Source organism: Notamacropus eugenii, chromosome 3, assembly GCF_028372415.1.
Source record: "Notamacropus eugenii isolate mMacEug1 chromosome 3, mMacEug1.pri_v2, whole genome shotgun sequence".
In the NCBI taxonomy this organism is placed as follows: Eukaryota; Metazoa; Chordata; class Mammalia; order Diprotodontia; family Macropodidae; genus Notamacropus; species Notamacropus eugenii.
This window is the reverse complement of record NC_092874.1, coordinates 369,033,327-369,055,371: the sequence shown is the minus strand read 5'-3', so window position 1 is coordinate 369,055,371 and position 22,045 is coordinate 369,033,327. Positions and strand designations below refer to the sequence as shown.

At 37.3% G+C, this 22,045-nt stretch overlaps 1 protein-coding gene across 1 annotated transcript; it reads right to left on the bottom strand.

Moving 5' to 3' along the window:
- Positions 1 to 4,759: 4,759 nt before the first annotated feature.
- Positions 4,760 to 20,827, bottom strand: NXNL2 (nucleoredoxin like 2). The gene is made up of 2 exons (XM_072597393.1): positions 19,940 to 20,827; positions 4,760 to 5,430 (listed from the first exon to the last, which is right to left on the bottom strand). The coding sequence occupies exons 1-2, from the start codon at positions 20,239 to 20,241 to the stop codon at positions 5,262 to 5,264; spliced, it is 471 nt and encodes a 156-aa protein (XP_072453494.1). The 5' UTR covers positions 20,242 to 20,827; the 3' UTR covers positions 4,760 to 5,261.
- Between the last annotated feature and the right edge of the window lie 1,218 nt (positions 20,828 to 22,045).

Sequence of the window (22,045 nt, the reverse complement as noted above, 5' to 3'; positions counted from 1 at the left end):
TCATGGAACACAATGAAGTGAGCTTGACCTCCAAGGAAATTCAAGGCCTTGGCTTTGCTACCCTAAATAACTGGGTTAAATACAAATTCCCCAAGTGGTGCGTTGATACTGCCACATGGCATTTTCATGTACTACATGTTTAATTCCACTATTTGAGGAAGCATATATTTTCCCATCTTTTAAAGATTGTTATGGATTTAGTTTAAGAAAAAAATATAATTTGGGGTCTTGCTACTTAAGGAGGAATGGCCACACCCATCAGTGTTTCCAAGATATATAATTTGCTTGCTATTGGACCTGTCTCGAATGATGTAAAACCTTACACACTTTAGCAGATGGTCTTCAAGTATTGGGAGACAAAATCATCACTCACCACTTGATGGCCTTTCCTACCTTAGCCAGACTGGCCCTTAGGCAATAGTTAACAAAGTCTGCCGCTAAATCCATATTCACAGTCTTAATTAGCTTTAGTATAAATGTCCAGAAATTATACTCTGCTGGCATAGATTTCAGGGCTCCAGCGATACTGCCATTCCATGATGAGGCATGAGGGCAGGATTTTCTTTGGTGGAGGTTGTAGAAAACATTTATGATTACATCAAAATGCCATCTAGTCTATAATTACAAGAGATTATCTAAGATTATACAAGTCATGGACTGGATATGATATGTGATGGTGGCAGAAGTTCCCATGCCAAGAGAATCATAAGTTCCTTAATGTTTGTGCAATTAAGAAAGAAGTGCATATTACAGAGAAGCTTTAATTTAATTTAATACTGGTTTGTGTTCATCTGATTTATTCAGAAACCATTTTAGAAATAGAGAGTAAACCATAGATAGGACCATGTCTATATCTCTCCCCACTTCAATGAAAGCTACCAGTAAAGGGCTTGATATGCTGAGTCAAAACTCTCAAAGGACAGGGATTTCATCCTGATTACATAGTAGAAAACACAAATCTGACTAAGCCCTGTAATTCCTGGTCTTTCTCTCCTAACAATAAACCAAGTCAGTAACTACATATGTTGTGGCAAAAAGAAGTAAATGATAGGGGTAAACGATGGACTTGGAGCCAAGCAGAGGCCCTTTGAAACCCTGACATTAACTTCTTGTGTGGCCCTGGGCTAATTCCTTCACCAATACTGGGCTGAAAAATGTTGGACTAGATTAAATTCTAAGGTCCCGTCTAATTGTAACATTCTATGATTCCATGTATTTGCAACTGGTAATGCAACAGATCTGTCATTTATTTAAATTTTTGTAAAGCTATTTGCTTTAGCTTTTTTTTGATGTTTGAAGTGACCCTAATGAGGACACAAGGAAAACTTAGCATCTTATCATATATCATATGATACCAACATATCAACTCAGATTGCTGCTTTTCAGAGTGAGCCAATGTTTTCACACTGGAAAAAGTAATTCCTATGGAAAGTGGATTTACAGATAAAAAGAATTATTATTGCTCAGTTGTTATAAAATTAAAAGGAAATTATAATATATTTTAACAGTGTAACAGTGTAAGAATGTTGGGTCCTGAGTCCAGTGTTTCATCAATGACCAGACTGAGTAAATAGAATATTAATGAATACAAGATGGACAAATAAATGAAAAGATCACTAAAGAGAAACTGAATTCTGAATAACCGAAGAACAAGTGGAGACCTTGGAATATAGATAATAAAACAGAGTACATTCTTCATCAAGGCAGAGGGGTGGAGGCTACAACGAGGTATATGTTGCAGCATAGACACTACAGTGAGGTTTAGAATAAAATTCAGTATGTAAGGGAGAAGTATTTGAGAAAGGGCTGATGTAAAGACAAAATGTATCAATAAAACATTTTTAAAAAATAAAGGGTAGCCAATACATTTGAAGACAAGACGTACTTCTGAAGTGATGTTAATAAGTTGACCAAATTATCAAGAAGCACTAGAGAAAATAAACTAGAGAATAACTGGTCATATAAGACTGGCAAGGATCCAAGAGTCATGGTGATCAATAAACTAAACCCAAGTCAGGAGGAAACTGAAAGTAAGAGAAATAACAATTAGCCAAAAAATGCTGTGGAATATTTTCCAGCTATCTTTTAAAACTGGATAGACTTATACTTAGAGAAAAACCCCAATATAATAATTTATATTTATTATGCAGGGCTTAGTCAGATCTGTGTTTTCTGCTTTGTCTTGATTACAAAGTAGTCTTGGTCTCTCTCCACAATGTCATTCTCACATCTCTAAGCACCTGCTGACTATCTCACTTAGGACTGATTCAAAACTCAAAGGCAACACATCTCAGACTAAACAGATCATCATCTTTCCTTCTAAAATAGCACCTCTTCCAAACTTCCCCACTTATGTTGAGTGCCACCATCCTCCCACCTAGGTTTCACATTTCAGCTTCATATTCAAGTCTTTTCTCTTCCTTGCATGAACAAGAAGCCATTCTCTGGAAATGTTAATCCTTTCCTCTTTGAAACTTCTCCCTTGGGGTCTTCTGTTCTGATTGGTGCCCACCTCCTCCCAAGTCATTTTTATTGACAGCCTCACCTTACCAGCAGGGCACCCTCTCCATCCACTCCATAGCCCCTCTCCAGTTCTAGTGCCGTTAAATAAACTCTTTCATTGTTCTTGGAAGGAGTGTATCAATCTATTTCCAGGTAGCCTCACTCACCCTATACATTTCCTATATATTTCCAAACCAAAGTACAACTCCCTGCTTATTATTATATGTGTGATCTTCTCCCATTAGACCTTGTTTTTAGGACCATATTTGCTTCATATTTTCTCTCTCAAGCTTAGCGGTACATGACATCTACTAAGGGTTTAATGAATGCTTTCTCATTCATTTGTTCATTCATTCCCTTTGTCTTGTCTATTCTGCTCTCACAACATCTCTCAAAGTCATCCCTTTCTCTCCACATATATTGCTAGTCTAGTTAAAGACTAGCATAACCACTCTATCAGATTACTATGATATACTATTGTGCTATAAGAAATAATGAACAGGAAGACTTCAGAGAGACCTGGAAGGATTTATATGAACTGGTGCTGAGTGAAATGAGCAGAACCAGGACAACACTGTACACAGTAACAGCCACAGTGTGCGAGGACTGTTTCTGAGAGACTAAGCCCTTCATAGCAATGCAAGGACCTAAAAACATTTCCAAAGGACTCGAGGCAAAATGCAATCCACATGCAGAAAAAGAACTGTGGAATCGAAATGCAGAATGAAGTAGATTATTTTCTCATTTTATGTTTTTTTTTTCTCATGGTTTCTCCCATTCATTTTAGTTCTTCTATGTAACATGATTAATGTGAAAATGTGTTTAATGAGAATGTATGTTTAGAACTCATATAAGATTGCATGCTGTCCCGGGGAGGGAGTAGAGAAGGATGGAGAGAAAATTTAAGACTTCTGGAAATGGAAACTGAAAACAAATAAATTACTTTTAAAAAATGAAAAAAAATTACTATGATAACCTGCTAATTATTCTTATAATTAGTCTCTCTTCTCCCAAAACCCTCTAGTTGACAAAATGAGCTTGCTAGTGCCTGTCAATTCTGGGTCTCCAAACCTTCAGTGGCACCCTTTAGTCTCTAGAACAAACCATATAATCCTTAGCCCTATACATTCTGGCTCCAAACTATCTTTGCAGTATCACTCCACATTCTTCCTTACTCTGTACTCTACATTCCAATCAATTCAGTCTGTTTGCTATTCTCTGAACTCAGTATGTGGTCTCTAAACTTCTTGCATTCTTACAGGATGCCTGCTGTGCTTAGAATGCATTCTCTTCTCATCTCCACCTTTCAGAATCCTTATCTTCCTTTGCAATGAACTCAGGTAGGATTTCTTTCACATAGCTAAGTTCCCCATCTGTCTTAGTGCTTTCTCCCTCCTCAAATATTTCTAGTATTCTTCATCTGATCTTTCCTTTTGCCACTTAAGTCCTTACCTTTTATTATATTCATCTATCTATATATTATATCTCTCCCAAATAAAATACAAGTTCCTTTAGGGCAAGGACTGATGTTTTTTCTTTCTTTTTAAGCCCAGTGCCAAATGCAGTGCTTTTTCAATATAGCAAATTTATGTGTACATACATATACACACACACACACACACACACACACACACATAAACACAGAAAGAGAAAGAGATAGAAAATACATTTATTAGGCATTTACTATGTACCAGTCATTGTGCTAAGTCCTGATGATACAAAAACAAGCAAACAAGATAGCTCCTATCCTCAATATGCTTAACTTCTAACAGAAGAAAACAACACATCAAGGTACACTGGGAAGAGAAGGTACAAAAGTTCGGAAATGGTAGTTGAGAAAGGACGAGAGCCTAGTTTGGGGCAAGATAAGATTCACCTCTCCAAGTCTTCGATCTCAGAAGCAAAGCCCAAGAGAAGAGATGAGAAGGATGATATAGCAGGCACTTAATGTATTTTTTTTGTATTGAAGTGATATGGATGTTGAAAGGGGATAATGTCAAGTACTTTCTAGCTCCAAAATACATTTTTTTTAAAAAGTAAGATTATTGACTATTAGAGATTTCATAAAAAGAAAAAGGGAAAAAAGATTTCAAAAGATGAAAAAATATATGGCCTTTAAAAAGAATGTGGAAATAGACAATTTGAGGAATTCATTTATTCATTTCTGGTATAATGATATCATTTGATTCACTCAAATAATCTGATGTTATTTGCTTGAAATTATAAAGGGGATAATCAGAGACATATAATGCAGAAATGGATTTTTTTTGTTAAAGGACAAAGACTATAAACTTTATTAAATATAGTTTTCAATTTGTATCATTTAAATAGATTAATCAGCTGAAATCTATTATATGAAGAAATATACTACTTTACCTGAACAGATCTATACGTGAATTTTTGCATAGATTTTCAAAAGACTGATTGATACACTAGCCTATCCAGCCAGCTATCACTCAGGAATGATACATTAAGCTCTTAGTATTATTAACAGAATTACCTTAAGAATACCAAAATTAATGAGCCTACATAATCAGAGAAGGGAAGATATTTTTCCTGAGAAACATTTACTTAATGTTCTTTCCTAGTGCCTCTGTCATGAAACATGATGAAACAAATACAAATAAAGAATGAAAAATTAATGTTTTACCCTTTACTTTTGCCTTCAGTATGATAAGAATAATCTTCAGAACTATGAAAATGGCATGATGATCACACCCTAAAGTCTCCTGCTGCCTTCTATGCCACTATTCACAAATTCAGGGAGAAAAATTTTGAAAGATGTCAGCTCCCTCCAACCAGTTTTGGAAGCAGGAGAGTCCTTGTTCTCTAATTTGTTTCCGTCCTTTGTCGGTGATGACCTCTCCAGTTTGTTTCACCACCACCAGCTTAGGTATGGTTGTGATATTATACCTCTTCTTCAAATCACTGAGAATGACAGAAAAATACAGGAAAATGGTTACATTTCAAGTCAAGGAATTAACCATTACAATGACTATATTTACTTCAAAGTTTGAAGGATGCATGCTCCCTCTCTCAATACAGACCAATACTCTATTTCAAGCTACTGCCTCCTTCAGAAGCTGCAATGCCATTCACCAACAGTGAAGGATAGACTGTTGCAGGTGATGTTGAGACTGGTCTCAGTGTCTTCCAACGGCAGTGACTAAAGTCCTAGCAACTTCTCCTTTGGTTTTCAGAGGGCAGCCAAGGTGCACTCTATAGTGCCTGCTATATGACCAATTCCAGTACTGGGCTAAAGCTGAGGTAGAGAGCTTTATAGCAGTATGGTACACAGTACAATGACCTCATGCTGCCATCTGACATAGAGAAAAGTAAGAGTAAGGTAAAAAAAAAAAAGGTTTTAGTTTTAAGAATTTTATTTGCTGTACAATATTTGCAGTACATGAAAAAGAGAATATTGTCTGAAATCAATGGTTTGGTTTGGTTTGGTTTGAACTGAGATGTTAGCACAAAAGAATTAACATGGAATTCTGGGGAATAACTAGCCAGAAAAAATGTTTTGCATGTTGCCAATTTTATTTTCTGTACTGCATTTTATGGGTTATGTTACAGTTATTGGATTAGCAAAAATGCATATTATCAGAATTAATGTTTTGTTATAAGGAATTGTATGAAAAAAGAAGAACTGTATGCAAAAAATGTGTTTTCAGCCATCTCAACAAAAGATTACAGTTTGGGGTAGTTGCAGGAACCTAATCCTCAGTTTCTCATAGGTTCAATGAATCAACATTCATGTTTTTCACTTTTGCACCATTTTCTAGGAAAATTATCTCCAAAGGAGTTGAGGATTGAGGTCGACTATACATGCACACATACACATATATCCATAAGAGAATGGTGCTTGGTCTTACCTATTGGTGTTAGTTCCCTATCTATCTTGATTAGTTCTTTATCAGAGGTATCTGAAGAAGATTGTTTTCCCAATTGACTGGTACCCTCTATAACTTAATTATGTTTCATTATCAGCTCTATCTTTTATTATCTCCTCTATCCCTTGTTGAATGAATAATTCTCTTCTATGATGTAGTTTTGAGAGGCACTTGATTCGGTTCTCTAATTTTTAATGGTATACATTTAACTTGTACATTCATTTTGAGTTTATTGTTATATGTGATGTGACAGTCTAATTTTAGAACAAGTAAAGATGATAAAGTAGGAGGAAGCAGCACAACCAAACTTCCTCCCACAACTACTTCAACAAAGATCAAGAAAGAGCACCAGACTGAGTAGTGGTCAGGAAATACAAGGAGAAAACACAAATCGTTGTTTCCAGGCCAATTTATATGCACACGTACATGCATACACATATACATATACACAATACACATACATATACCAAGGAGGTCAAAGATGGAAAGAATACTTCCAATACCGTCTCCAAAGAGCTGATAAAGAAGCCTGCAATCCACCCTGTGACAGATAACGGACTCAATGCGCAAACTGAGAAAAACATATATGAACATGGTCAATGAGGGAGCTCATTTTGCTGGGCTCTATTTACTTGTTAATTAACTTACTTGTTACTTGTTACTTAAGGGTAACAGGGAATGGTCAGGGACAGCTTAACTTCTGAACATATGCAGTGTGTTCTGCTCTAGCCAAACCATATCAAGAGGCACAGTGAGCCTGCATCTAGAAGTGTCTGGTGATATGTCATGGAAAAGTCTTCCTCTCTACTTCAGAAATGTGTAGGCATTTTATGACCAATTCCAGTACTGGGCTAAAGCTGAGGGTGCATAAGAAAAAGACTCCCACTAGGGCACTTATTTTCTCGTTTTCCTGGTGGTAAATGAGACAATAACTGATAAAAATCCTCCAGGTGGGGAAAGAAGTAGAAGCAATGGCAACAGCAGCCTCTGGCTGCCCAGCTTCCTATCTTGCCACTTAGGGCTAAAACATGTCCATGAGCATAGACTAAGTACTTCTTTGTTTCTTTGCATTTGTTCTTTCCTGCCCTAGGATGGGGATGGCATGGACTAGGCTGTGATCTTCTGAGCTTTGGAAGGTTGGATTAACCATCAGAGGTCTAGAGTCCGCACCAGAGTCTGTCAGCAGGCAAGCCAGGTTAGAAAACAGTGACCCCTGAGTACACTTCATCCAATACAGCAGTGAATTGACTCTGAGGTTCAGTGTCCTGCTGTGGCAAGAGAACAACTCTACAGCATTGACTCTGCTAAATCTAGAGAGTGTAGACAGTAGGGAAGGGGAGGGAATGCTCTGTATAAATCAATTCAAGTTTGAGTCCATTCTCAGTGACACAGGTAGTATACCCTCAGTTTAAGGGGATGTATTTCTATTCTTGCTGTATCCTCTCAGCAAATATCCCTTCATGAAAGTGAATTGATTTTAATTGGTTAAATGATACTGTGGCACTAATCACTGATATTAGGGAGATATTACATGTGACTGGTAATTGATATGAGAATGGAGTCTAGAATTAATAGCATTATAGATCGCCCAACGTATCTCAGGGACATTCACAGAACGTGGCTTCTTAACCTTTTGTGTCATGGATCCTTCACAGAATGATGTTTTTAAATGCATAAAATAAAATACAAAGGATTACAAAGGGAACTAATTATACTGGAAAAGCTCTAAAACATTTTTAAAAAGAAAACAACCAAATTCACAGATTTCCTGAAATTTATCTGTGACCCACTCCCTCATCAACAACAACTACAACCACAGCAAACAACCACTTAGAACCCTGAGAATAAAGACACAACTGTGCTCCGGGGACTCAATTTGCCAATGACAGGAGTTGGAATAATTGCCCCGGTGGTATTTAGATGCATTACACAAGGGTTTGGGGTTTTTTCTCCAATAGAAAAGGTATAGAACAAAGTTGGATAGGATCCACTTGCCCCACTCTAAAGAGGGAGAGGGGGAGGGGTAGAGAGAGACAGAGAGACAGAGAGAGAGAGACTAGAAGGAGCTATAGTCATGCAGGGCAGTTTTGAAAGTTATTGTTATATATTTTACAAGAAAAACAAGTTCTACTAATGGAGATTTATTTTCATGTAAAATCCTTTTCTGTTCCATAATATTTTATGGAAATATTAATTTTTGTTTGGGTTTTATTAAGTTCAGAATAAAAATTAAATTAAATTTTTTTAAAGAAAGGAAGGTTCCCATATACATCAAAATATTTAGAGCAAACATTTTGCAGTAGCAAAGAACTAGAAACAATGTAGATGCCCACTGATAAATTATAAACAAAAAACTCAGTTTACCATCCCCTTCAATCCTTAAAGAATAGTCTTCATAAAGTTCTGCAGCAAAAACAAACAAACAGAAACATGGTGGCCAGATATGAACAACAGAGGAGTTCATCACCAGTATGGTACTCAAAGCTTTTCCATATGGACAGGACCTGTCTGACCCTGCATTTCACTAACATTACCTTCAAAACCCAGGGTCCCTTCATTGTCTCAACAAGTTAGCAGTTTGATTTTAATGGTAATATGAGAGTGAAAATGGGATGTTTTTAATTCTTTAAATTCTAAATGAATTCAAGGAAACATTACTAGTATTATTACAAAAGCAACGTATAGATATCTTTACTCTTTTTCTATTATTTTCCAACAGGAAGTTATCAGACTTCTTTCTAATTTTAAAATTAAGTTAATCGAAAATTCTCCTTGTTAGGGAATTTTTTTCCTGTTAACCTTCAGAGAGATTATTTCTCTCCTTTCATGCCAGATTATGGAAATCCCCACTCCTGTTTAGTGTTGCCCGATTTCAGGGTCTTAATCCAGAGAGTAATCTGATTTATTCCATCTGTTGCTCTCAAGGCTGGTCTGAAGCTAAATTGGGAAGTACAAATTTGCTTGAGACACTATTTCCAATTCTCTTTTCCTGCATATCCCTACTCAATCAAACAGAGATAGAAACACACATGCATAGTTTGGGGATTTTTTTGTGTGTATATATACATATATATGTATGTATGTATGTATATGTGTGCAAATATATGCATATATAGACACATACATATACGCACATGCACGTACAATCCCATATCTACTCTTTTCAAGTAACGTGACATGACAATTTAAAATGTTAACACAATCTTAAGTTATAGTATCTAGAAAAGGAAAAAGCTGTTATTCCCATTCTTTCCTGACTAAATTTAGAGTACAGTGTTCCTCTAGGTACTTTCCCTCTAAGTCTTTGACAAGCTGGAGCACATCCAGAGATGTATAATCAGAATGGTGAGGAAACTTGAAAATATGCCATATTCTAATTACTTAAAGGAACTGGTAAACTGGAGAAAAAAACATGGTGAGGTAGGGTGACCTGTGCAAGAAGGATTAGATTTGTTCTATTTGGCTTGAGAAAGCCAAACTATTGGGTGGAAATTGCAGAGACATAGATTCCTTCTCAATAAAGAAAAAGTTCCTAACATTAAAACTGTTTCAAGGTGTAATAGACACCCTTAAGAAGCAATGAATTCCTCATATATTCCGACAGAGGTTATTTGCCAGGAATGTTGTTATGTTGTAGGAGGGATTCCCATTTAGCTATAGGTGAGAACTTCAGGCTCTAGGATCTGGTGCTTCTTCATATCTTTCCTTTGCCATCCACTGTGATGTCCTATGTATGCTTACTCTTCCCAGGTACAGTAGATTCCCTTACTCCAACGTTTTAAAAATTCTTTTTCCAAAAATTTTTACAGCTAAGCTCGGGGATAAAGGCCTCATTTCTAGAATATATAGAGAACTGACCCAAATGTATAATCATACAAGTCATTCCCCAATTGATAAATGGTCAAAGGATATGAACAGGCAATTTTCAGAGGAAGAAATTAAAGCTATCTATAATCATATGAAAAAATGCTCTAAATCACTATTGGTTAGAGAGATGCAAATCAAAACAACTCTGAGGTACCACATCACACCTATAAGATTGGCAAACATGACAGAACAAGAAAATGATAAATGCTGGAGAGGATGTGGGAGAGTTGGAACACTAATTCATTGTTGGTGGAGCTGTGAGCGCATCCAACCATTCTGGAGAGCAATTTGGAACTATGCCCAAAGGGCTACAAAAATGTGCATACCCTTTGACCCAGCAATATCGCTACTAGGACTATATCCCCAAGAGATCATAAAAATGGGAAAGGATCCCACATGTACAAAAATATTTATAGCAGCACTCTATGTAGTTGCCAAAAACTGGAAGTCAAGGGGATGTCCATCAATTGGGGAATGGCTGAATAAATTATGGTATATGAATGTAATGGAGTACTATTGTGCCATAAGAAATGATGAACAAGAAGACTTCAGAGAGGCCTGGAAGGACTTATATGACCTGATGCTGAGTGAAAGGAGCAGAACCAGGAGAACTTTATGCACAGCAACAACCACAGTGTGTGAGAGTTTTTTCTGGTAGACTTAGATTTTTGTAATAACACAAGAACTTCTGAAAAAAAAAAAAAAATCCCAATGGTGGACCTCAAGGCAAAAAGCCTTCCACACTCAGAGAGAGAAATATGGAAGTCACTCACATAATGTAGCAGATCATGTTTGTGTATGTGTATCTGTTTGTGTATCATGTTCTGATTTGTTATACGGATTCTTTCATTTATCTTAGTCTGACTACACAGCATGACGATAGTGAAAATATACTCAATAGGAAAGTTTATGTAGAATCTATACAGAATTGTATGCAGTCGTGGGGAGGGAGGGAGGTAGTGGGGGGTGGGTGGGGAGGGATAAAATCGCAATTGTATGGCAGTGATTGTTAAACATTAAAAAAAATAAAAAAATTAATTAAAAAAAAAAAAATTCTTTTTCCATATGAAAATTTGACTGTCATATCCCATTCCACTGGGGCCTTTCTTTCACTAAATGATACTTTAATAAAATAGAAACTCCTAGGTGAAATATAAACTCTTTTGAAGGTAGGGACATCGCACATGTTTTCAATCTCTACAGTACACTGCCTACCTAGAGTAGGCAATTAATAAATGTTTTGTGAATATTGAATAAAGAAACGATAGTGACCTGACCTGATCGACCATTTCATTTTCATGCGTTAATGGGCATTAGTGGATTAATGTTGCCCCTGCTAGGTAAGATACTGCAAGAGTACTTAAAGGAGTCTCTAGAGAAACTCAAAAGAATTGTCAACCCCAATTCCTAAAGGAATGATTCTAACTGCAGGAATTTTAAGCACTATTTTAGGCTGGTAGGGTAAAGATTTGGGAATGAGCTTTGCACCTGTAAAAGAGACCTCTTCTTCATGGCTGACAGAGTTACTGAGTTTCTCTCCCTCAATATATGCTAATATCTTTTTTTCTCTCTGATTTCGAGTCATTTAGAATGTGAAAAAGAAAATAAGTTATAAAGAGGTGACATAGCATAATGGATAAGGTACCAGGCTTGGAGTCAGAAAAACCTGAGTTCTAATTCTGCTTCAGAAATTTACTAGATGTTTGACCCTGGGCAAGTCACTTAACTTCTTTCAGGTCCTTTCCCTGCATATAAAAGACAGATAAGAACACTCACCTCAGAGGGTTGTAGTAAAGATCAAATGAAATAATTTCTTTGTTAACACCTTCCTGTTTGACCACTTCTTAGTTTCTTTTGCGAGGTCTTCATCTAGGTCCTGCCTACTGACAATGAGCGATCCTCAAGGCTCTGTCCTGGGCCTTCTTCTCTTCTCCCTTTCTACTATTTCACTTGGCGATCTTATCAGTTCCCATAAATTCAATGATCTCCATGCTGATGATTCTCAGATCTACTTATCTAGCCCTAACTTCTTTTCTCATCTCTAGGCCTACTGGTCTAGTGAACATATTTCGAACTGGATGTCTAGTAAAAAACTTTACTCACCATATCCAAAACCAAACTCATTATCTTTCCAGCAATTCCTCAGTAGTAGGGAGGGAATCACCATCCTCTCAGTCACGCTAGCTCAAAACCTAGTTGTCATTCTAGACTCCTTACTCTTTTTCATCTGCTCCCCCCCATATCCTGTCTGTTGCCACTTCCTACTGATTCTGCTTTCTAACCTAAAATCCAATCTTATCTAATCTAAAATCATTTATATATGTTCTCTTGCTTTCTCTTATGCTGCTACTACCCTACTGTAGGCCCTTATTACCTCATCCCTGATAAGTTTGCTGGTTGGTCTCTCTGCCTACTCCAGTGGAAATAACAAAAAAGAAAAGAAAAGAAGTACAACATCTCATTACAACACCTTGTTCATTTTAAGCCTAGAGGATAATTGTCCTCTAAGGTCAAACTGGTTTCTTTATCTTTGACTTGAGAGAATTAGTTTTAAAAGAAACATTCTAAGTTCAGTCACTATCACTCTGAGACCCTAGTTTGGAAAAATTCCTAACACCTAGACAGAAGTTGGTTTTTCTCTGCCTAACCTTAAATTTAGCTCTATGTTTAGTTAACCTCTGACCTCTTTTTCATTAAGTCAAAATTCAGTTTACTGGAAACATTTAGGTAATGAAGCGGTAGATTATGTTATAGTATCTGTGGAGGTGAAGGTGGAGAAAGTGCCAACCTTTTCTTGGGACTTTCCCTCAGTCTGGATTCTTCTCTCTGTGATGCCCAGAGAGCCCAGAATTAATTCTCCTCAGTTATCTCCCCTTTCTGCCACAGCTCAGTCCACTCTTTGTTCCATGCTTGCTCTAATCTCTCAAATCCAGATACTCAGAATCTCTGTAAGGAAAAAAAGATCAGAGGCCTATGACGGATTAAGGAAAAGAAGAGAAAAAAAAGCTGTGCATTCTCACCCCTTCCTGTCACGTAGTTCTAGGATCAATTATAATAAGAAAGATTTCAAATGAGGGAGCAAGCAGAGATAAAGAAGAAACAAAATTATCATTATTTGAATACTGTATGGTATATTTATAGAACCGTAAGCAAATAAAATACTAATTAAAACAAATAACTTTATGAAAGTAACAATAAATCCACAAAAAGCATGTCTTTCTGTATAGAGTGAATAAAAACAATCAGATATAGAAAAGGAAACTACAAAACAACCATAAAGAGTATAACATATCCAAGAGTTAAGCTCCAAGATGTAGCCAGAGTTTGTGTGAATATAACATAAAACATTATAGAAATAAAGACAAATATTTGGAGAAATATTCGTTGTCTATGGCTGTATCATGCAAATATAATAAAAATCGTAATATCACTTAAATTATTTTATAAATTGAGTTCCATACCAAACTACCAAATGGTTACTTTATAGAAATAAAAAAATACTAAACGATCTGAAATAGTAACACAGGATTTGATAAACCCAAGTATGGAAGGATTTTAGTTGAGACTGAAAAGAAGCCAGGAAGTCAGTACTCAGAGCAGAGGAGGGGGAATGTTCAAGGAGAGAAGGATTAACAGTGTCAAAGGCTACAGAGAAGTCAAGGAGAATAAAGACTGAAAAAAGGCCATTGGATTTGGCAATCAGGAGATCATCGGTACCTTGGAAGTGAGCCATTTAGATGGAATGATAAAATCAGGAGCCATATTATAAAACATTAAAAAGAGAGTAAAAGGAAAGAAAGTAGAGACACCTATGGCAGATGGCCTTTTTGAGTTTAGCTGCAAAGAGCAGACAAGAAACAGGATGGTAGCAGGGATGGAAAGATCAAGTGAGGGTTTTTTTCTGGGTGGAGAAACATAAGCATGTTTGTAGGCAGTAGGAAAAATGCCAGCAGAGAGGAAGATATTGAAAATAAGTAAGAGAGTGGGCACGACAGAGGTGTCAATCTGTTGGAAGAGATGGGAAGGAATGGGATTACTTGAACATGTTAGAGGAGTGAGCCTTGATAAGGTGTAAGGTCAGTCATCACGTGAAACAAGAGTAAAGGAAGAGAAAGTGGCAGAAGACATCTGTGTGATAGGAGATTGGATGGAGGGGAGAAGAGGGAGAAGATAAAATAGACAATCGCAAAATAAAAATGCATTTTGCAACAGCAATAAAATTAAAAATAGGACAAATAATTAGCTGAGAAAATAATTTGCAGTAAATTTCCCTGGCAAATGGATATCCCAAATAGACAGGGTTTGTCTATAAGCACAAAAATCAATCTCCCAATAGAGACCCTGTCAAAGGATACAAACAGTCAGTTTTCAATTGAAGAACTACAAGCTATGAGCAATTGCAGGAGAAAATGTTCCAAATCACTAACACTGAGAAAAAATGTAAGTGAAAATCACTCTGAGGTTCTATCTTATACTCATGAGATTGTCAAAGTTAGCATAAAGAGGAAAATGGTCATTGTTGAACGGGTCTCAGAGGATAGACATACTATTACAGATAAATTATGTATTAGTCTAGGCCGTTAGGTGGAACAGTGACAAGAGTGCGTGGCCTAGATCTAAGAAGACTCATCTTCCTGAGTTCAAATCTGGCCTCAGACACTAGCTGTATGACCCTGGGCAAGTCATTTAGCTCTTATTGCCTTAGTTTTCTCAACTAAAAATTGAGCTGGAGAAGGAAATGGGAAACCACTCCAGTATTTTTGTCAAGAAAATCCCAAATGAGGTCACAAAGAGTCAGACATGACTTAACAACAACTGAATGGATTAGTCTATTTTGAAACTCATTTTGTAACTATTCTTCAAAAGTCACTAAAACACATACCTTTTGGCACAGTGATTACAAGAAGGAACAGATCTAGTCAAAGGAGGTCAAAGATAAAAGGGAAAGACCTGCATGTACTGAAATATGTATTGCAGTACTTCTTGTTTTAGCAAAAAATTAGAAATAAGGTGGGTGCTCTTCAGTAAGGGAATGGCTGAACATGAAAAAAGATGACTATAAAATATCAGAGAAACCAGAGGTGACATATGAACTGATGCAGAGTGAAATGAGCAGAACTAGGAGAACAATGTACATAATGGTCATAATAAGGTAAAGAAAAAACAACTTGGAAAAACCACAGAAGAGTATCCAATATAGTGACTTAGTAATGACTTCAGAAGACTAACGATGCAGCATGTCACATACCTCATGTATTTTTTTAATTAATTTTTTCCCCATCAAGGCAAATAAACTTTCTTTTTATCCTACCCTATCTATGAGAAGGAAAGAAAAACAAAACCTCTGTCAAAAGCAACATATTCCTACATTGGGCATGTCTGGAAAGGAAGAAAGGGAGGGAGGAATGAAAGAAGGAAGGAAGGAAATCTCAAATTGCACGCATGGTTATTTCCTTTCTATTTCTCATAAGTCCTCTGGAATATGATTAAATATTTTATTATTCAGAGCTTCTAACTCCTTCAAAATGGTTCATTCTTTTAATATTGATTATATGAATTGTTTGGTGGAACAAGGCAAATGCAGAAATTTGTTTTACTTGACTATGCATATTTGTAACGGGTTTTAGTTTTCCTGCCTTTTCAATGAAAGGGGGGTTGTTAAAGGAAGACAATTAGGAGCCGAAGATTTTTTTAAAACTGGATTAAAAACTTAGCAAGAGATATTCAGTGGAGTGCCTTAAGGATCTGTGGTTGGCCCTATACTCTAATATTTTTTATCAGTGACTCGGATAAAAACATAAATGGCATGAATATCAGATTTTTAAGTGACACAAAGATGAAAGGAAAAGCTGATGTATTAGACAACAAAGTCAGGATTCAAAACATCCTAAAATGATTAAAAATCCCAACAGTATTGGGTTGAATTAAGCAGATTAAATTTATGAGGAATAAATGTAAAGCCTTACACTTTGGTTTAAAAAAACAAACTTTACAAGATAGAAGAGGCATGACTAGAGAGCAAGGAGGAAACTGAGACCAAGAGCAGTTATGCAACTTGCCTGGTTAAGTAATACTTGTAGTAAGTGGCAGAAGTGGGATTCAAATTCAGTTCCTACAACTTCAACTACAGCATTTGGTATAAAAACAACAATAACCACCTTCCACCAGATGCTATCCTTTTTAATATGTGGTCTATCACCTCTAACTTTTCTAAAATTCTGTTAAGGTTCCTAACTTTTTTCTTGTTTAGATTTTTATTATATTTGTCTAGTTCTGAAAGGGACACATTGAGATCCCCACTATTAAGGTTTTACTCTCTTTTTCTCCCTGAATTCAATCAATATGTATTCATTATTAATATTTATTCATTATTAATATTCTTTTTGGCTGCATGAAGTATTTTTTCTTTGACCCAGAAGCTCTGAATTTTGGCTCTGATGTTCCTGGAAAGTTTCATTTTAGATTTGCTTTTAGGTGGTTATCACTGGAGTTTTCAATTTTTTTTACTTTGTCAACTAATCAGTTAATAAACATTTATTAAGTGCTTCCTTGGGAGTCATCCTACCCCAGGACAGAAGATATGTGATTTCCTAGGAAAAGATAGCATATAGAGTGGTGGGGTGAATTAAGATAGAAAGAAGATATTGCATGACTGATCATGGTGAATGGGGGCTGATCATGATGAAAGCAGAGAATAGTACCAGGCTTCACAATTAAGGACACAGGGTGACTTCTACCAAGCAACACTGTTACCCTGTGAATTGCTATTTCTAAGTGAGGCATATCACAAATAACAGAAAATAATGGACCACAAGGATACTATCTAAAAAGTCAATTGCAGCTTGAGAGAGCTCAAACATAGTACTTCAAAAGTTTTGCCTCCATGAGGGGCACATAGACCATGAATCAGAAGAAAAAGAAAAAATAAAAATAATGATAATAGTATTTATATAGTGCCTATTATGAGCCAGGCACTTTGCAAATATTATCTCATATGATTTCAAAGCAACCCTCCAAAGTAGGTGTTATTATTATCCCCACTTTACAGTTGGGGAAACTGAGACAAAAAATGTTCAGTGATTTGCTTAAGGTCATCAGCTACTAAATGCGTGAAGCCAGATTTGAAATCTTTCTGATTCCCAGCCCAGTACTCTATTTACTGAACCACCTAGCTGTGAGAACAAACCAAAGGAAAAAGTATTAGTAAAAGGTACAGTAAAATGAAGTTGCTAAAATACAAGGTTAGAGGTATTAAAAGTCAATTTGGGGGAGAACATAAATGGCTCTATTTTGTGCTTTTTTGCTGTTACTATGTTTCTTTTTCTGTGTGACATGGCATATACTGAATGTCTCCTTCAGCATGTCCCTTCCCCCAATCACTTTTTGTCTTTGTTGTTTTCAGTCATATCTGACTCTTTATTAGTCATTTGGGGTTTTCTTGGCAAAGATCCTGGAGTGGTTTGCCATTTTCTTCTCCAGCTCATTTTACAAATGAAAAACTAAAGCAAACAAGTGACTTGCCCACAGTCACAAAGCTAGTATGTGTCTGAGGCCAGATTTGAAAGGAAGAAGAGTCTTCAGTCTTCTTCCTTCAGGACTAGCACTCTCTCCACTGCATCAACTAGCTGTCCCAATCACTTTACAGTTACAAAAGCTAACTCATACAACTTTAAACAGTTCCTAGAACTTACCATTTCTCTTCATCCTATCTAATAAGGCACACAATAGGAGGTTTAACAAAGGTTATTTAACTGATTGAGAAAAATATCATTTTCTTTAGTCTGATAAAATGGTATGCTAAATGGCCTTTGTAACAGTTTTAACCATCCTTTTTATTTTTGCTAAAAATATACCTTTTCCTGTACCTATCCTGATACCCTTTCTGATCTTACCCCAAATTGTTTTGTAAGCCTGCTTATGTGACCTAGCTAATCTTACGCAAATGCTGGTCGTGTAACTCAGGAAAAAAGACTATAAACACACACATACTTGTGTGCAGACATGCACATCAATGTGGAATTTTGAGACATACATATCCGTCACCTACTTAATGGGTGCATCACACTCAAGTGATTAAAATGCAGTGTGCCTGTCTGTGAGTAACCTGTGCTGATTTATTAGTGCAGTGGCTGCTAGCAAGAACCTTAAAAATTCTTGCTACAGAAAGGTGGTGAAGAAGAAAGATTTTGAACTAATTGTTTAAAAGTGCCAGGGGAAAAAAGGGATCAAAGTAGAGAGAGAAATAAAAGAAACTAACAATTTAAACAATTTCACCCACCTGATTGTGCTGGGTACATTAAAAAAAAAAAACTAGTTAAAGTTCTAATTTGATGCCTCCAAGTAATTTTTTCAAACATTTGGTCTATTGAGAACAAATTCTGGTATCTTTTACAAGCAGGAAAGGCTTTGAGATCAGGTTTGGTTATGAGCTAAATTATCTGTTCCCCAAGGACCAACCTAGCTAAGCTTGGAGAAAATCTCATCATTAAAGAATAATCACCAGATAATGATTTTTTTCAGCTACACAGTTTCTACAGTCATTTAATAAAGCAAAGATGGCTTGTGGTAAGAAATAAAGCTCTTTCTTGAAAATAAGTTTAACAAATACTAAAAATGTACTTCAAATCATCACTTCCTAGCCAATGTTCCTCTTGCTACACAAACACTGCAAAAATCAGAGTACAACATAGCAAAACAGTGGACTATAAAATTTCCAACAAGTAAATCAAATTGGGAATAGGAATGATACTACAATCTCCACATTTACTATGGTAAGGGACCTTCCCAGGATCCTTCCCAATTTTTCTGATGTTTTTTTCAAATATATGCCTAGAGATGAATGCGATTCTCAGTTTTCCTTGGATCATAGAGACCATAGCTGTCGAGGTAAAAGGGATCTTACAGTAATCAAGTTCAACATCTTCATTTTGCAGGTGAAGGTACAGGGAGGTTAGATGACTTAAATCACACAGCTTGGATCTAGGATGGGATCTGAACCCAGGTCTTCCTAATTCCACATCCTGCATACACTCTATGCACAACAGCACACTGCCCTTCCTAAGGTACAAATCTTAGTAGCTTGGGGACAACAAATAAAAACAACCTATAAATCTAAGATCATTAATCATCATTTATTAGCAAATCATTGATTCTAAGCAGATTTCATTTGACTAACTTTCCAAGATACTCGACACCGGTGATATTTATTGCACTATAATAAACATCTACCTGTTTCATATTCAAATCATTCACTGTTTAACCACTCCAACTGCAAAGTTTCTGCTGTTAGTGTTCATATGCTTTGGTTTTACCATACTTCGTAAACTAAATCAAGAGGCTAGAAGAAGAGAACACTGGATAGCGCCTGTAAGAACCCTAACACTTAACAATGAACAAACCTCCAAAGAACTCACAAGTGCTAAGATCAAGTTCCACCTTTTTACTGACGTAGAAGGGAGAAGCTAAGAAAAGCATCTTTGCTTGAAATAGACTCATTAGTTTACGATTAGAGAAGAAAATTCTGTGGACTGGAAGGGAAGGAGGGGTTATTATGGTACTAAATTAATCTATTTTTATGGAAGAGGACGAAACCATATGGCTGGATTACAAAGGGATGTCCTTTCTCGAGGAATCGCTCCCGTCCATCCCCAACCTCCTCTTTCCCTTCCCCTACTCACTGTTTGAAGGGGTCATGGAAAGGTAGGGCCAACCACTCCCCGTGCATGTCGTGCATATAATCTACCATCTCCTCCGGGCTGCGATCAGAGGAAATAAAGACTATTTCGAAGGGGGCCGGCGGATGGGTTTCTTCCACCAGCTCCGTGTAGAAGTCGCAGAGGAGCGGAGTGAAGTCCCTGCAAGGAGAGCACCAGCCTGCCGAGAAGTACAATCCCACCACCTTGTTCTGCAGCACCTCCTCGGGTTCCACCGTATCCCCATCCTTGTTGACAAGGATCCGCCCGCTAAAGACGTCCGCCATCCTCACGGCCGTACCACGTTCTCCCTCCCCGCTGCTGCTCTCTCTGCCCTGGGGAGCCAGAGAATGCGCTAGGGAGGTTTCTCCTTTCTCTCTGCAGATTTTGTAAAGGTTGAAGCTAGTGCTTTGCTCAGTGATGAGAAAAGAAGCGGGGGCTAAAGGGGAAGTGCGCCTTCCTCCTGTCCAGCAAGGAGATGGATGCTGCTCCAGAAAGTTAAGCTCCAAGGTCACTTTAGAGGGGGGAGGATCATTTTCTTGACTCCTCGCTCACACAGCAATAATTAGCTCCTCATACACACTTTTAAATAATGAGGAGATTGGTCCCTTTCCTACGACTACTAATGTATAGCTGGAGTGACCCCTCACTACCACGTTCCCAAATCTCACAGAAACTTTGTTCGCCTTTCCAGGAAACCTTGGAAATCCCCGTTTACGCCGCTGCTGTAGTTTTTGAGAGTGAATGGGCATCTCTTCCCTCTCCGGGCATCACTTCCCTCTCCAGGCTTCACCCGCCTTACGCTCCTGACCCCTCTTCCAAACTCTTTTTTCTTTTATCTTGTTAGTTCTCCCGAGAGATAAGAAGAAGAAAGGCCTTAGAAAGATCAGTTCAGAGCCCAAAGCTATCCGGAGCCACTGAGAGGAGCCAATTAAGAAGCTTATGACCTAGCTAAGTATGACCAGTGAGCAAACAAACATGGGGGGAGAAGGGACAGCTGCAGGAGTCCAAGTTTCTAAAATCTAGAGGTTCCTATTTAGTATCAGTGCCACTGAAAAGGGGGAAGGAAAGAAAGAAAAAGAAAGAGAGAAGGGAAGGAAGGAAGGAAGGAAGGAAGGAAGGAAGGAAGGAAGGAAGGAAGGAAGGAAGGAAGGAAGGAAGGAAGGAAGGAAGGAAGGAAGGAAGGAAAGGACGGAAGGAAGGAAGAAAGGGAGAAAGAGAGAAAGAGAAAGGATGGAGGGAGAAAATGACATCTATGAAACTTAAGGAACCAGCCACAAGTTCAGTGTTCCTGGCCATTCTAAGATACTAGAGTCTGGGAGCAGGGACAGAGGAATCAGTGCCCCCAGGCAGTGGCAGCATCTTCAGCAGCCTATGTAGGATATTACTCCATACTGTACAGGCACCTCACAATTTTTTCCAGGGTTTTCATGACCAGTTCAACATTCCTCAGCATCACCCTTCCCTGCTTCCCCTTCTAATCCTCCCAGCTAATCACCATCCAGACAAATTACTTGTGCTGAAAAATTTCATATTTCATAAAAATTCACAGCCATTGCTAAGGCAGCTGGAAAGGTAAACATTTTGTAAGCACTTCTTTTCTTTCTTCAAGAGTAGCCAAGGCATAGAGTAGCAAGCAAGTAATCTATTTCTCACTTTTGGTGGAGAGCAGAGAGTTTTCTTCTTAAAAACTTTAGGATACAAGAGAAGGGATACAGGAAGGAGAAGTGGATAAGTCTTGGAGAAAGCCTCCCTCCCTTTTAGAGAAAAAGTATCTTAAGCTGTGTGGCAGGAACTCTAAAATATGTTGCTCCAACCATACCACACCCTTTTGATGGGGTCAAGTTGTGTTGCAGCAGGACAACTCAAAAAAAATTACAAAGACTCTTGACACCAAGCCAGCTAAAGAGATTTATTATGGTTTTGCGGTTACATGCTCTGGTGAGTTGCTAAGTTCCTTAGAAGAATTAGTGATTTCAATAAGGCAAGATATTTAATTTTATAGAGTATATGATGCTGATTACACACTCAAAATTTACATAGAATATGGGAATATGATTAATATTAAAAAGACAGAAGAGATTTGTTAAG

Excerpts from the sequence above, each read along its gene's own strand:
- NXNL2 (XM_072597393.1), bottom strand. The coding sequence starts at position 20,241 with ATGGCGGACGTCTTTAGCGGGCGGATCCTTGTCAACAAGGATGGGGAT. Across the intron at positions 5,431-19,939 it reads TTCCATGACCCCTTCAAACA|TGATTTGAAGAAGAGGTATA; the intron begins GTGAGTAGGGGA and ends TGTCATTCTCAG.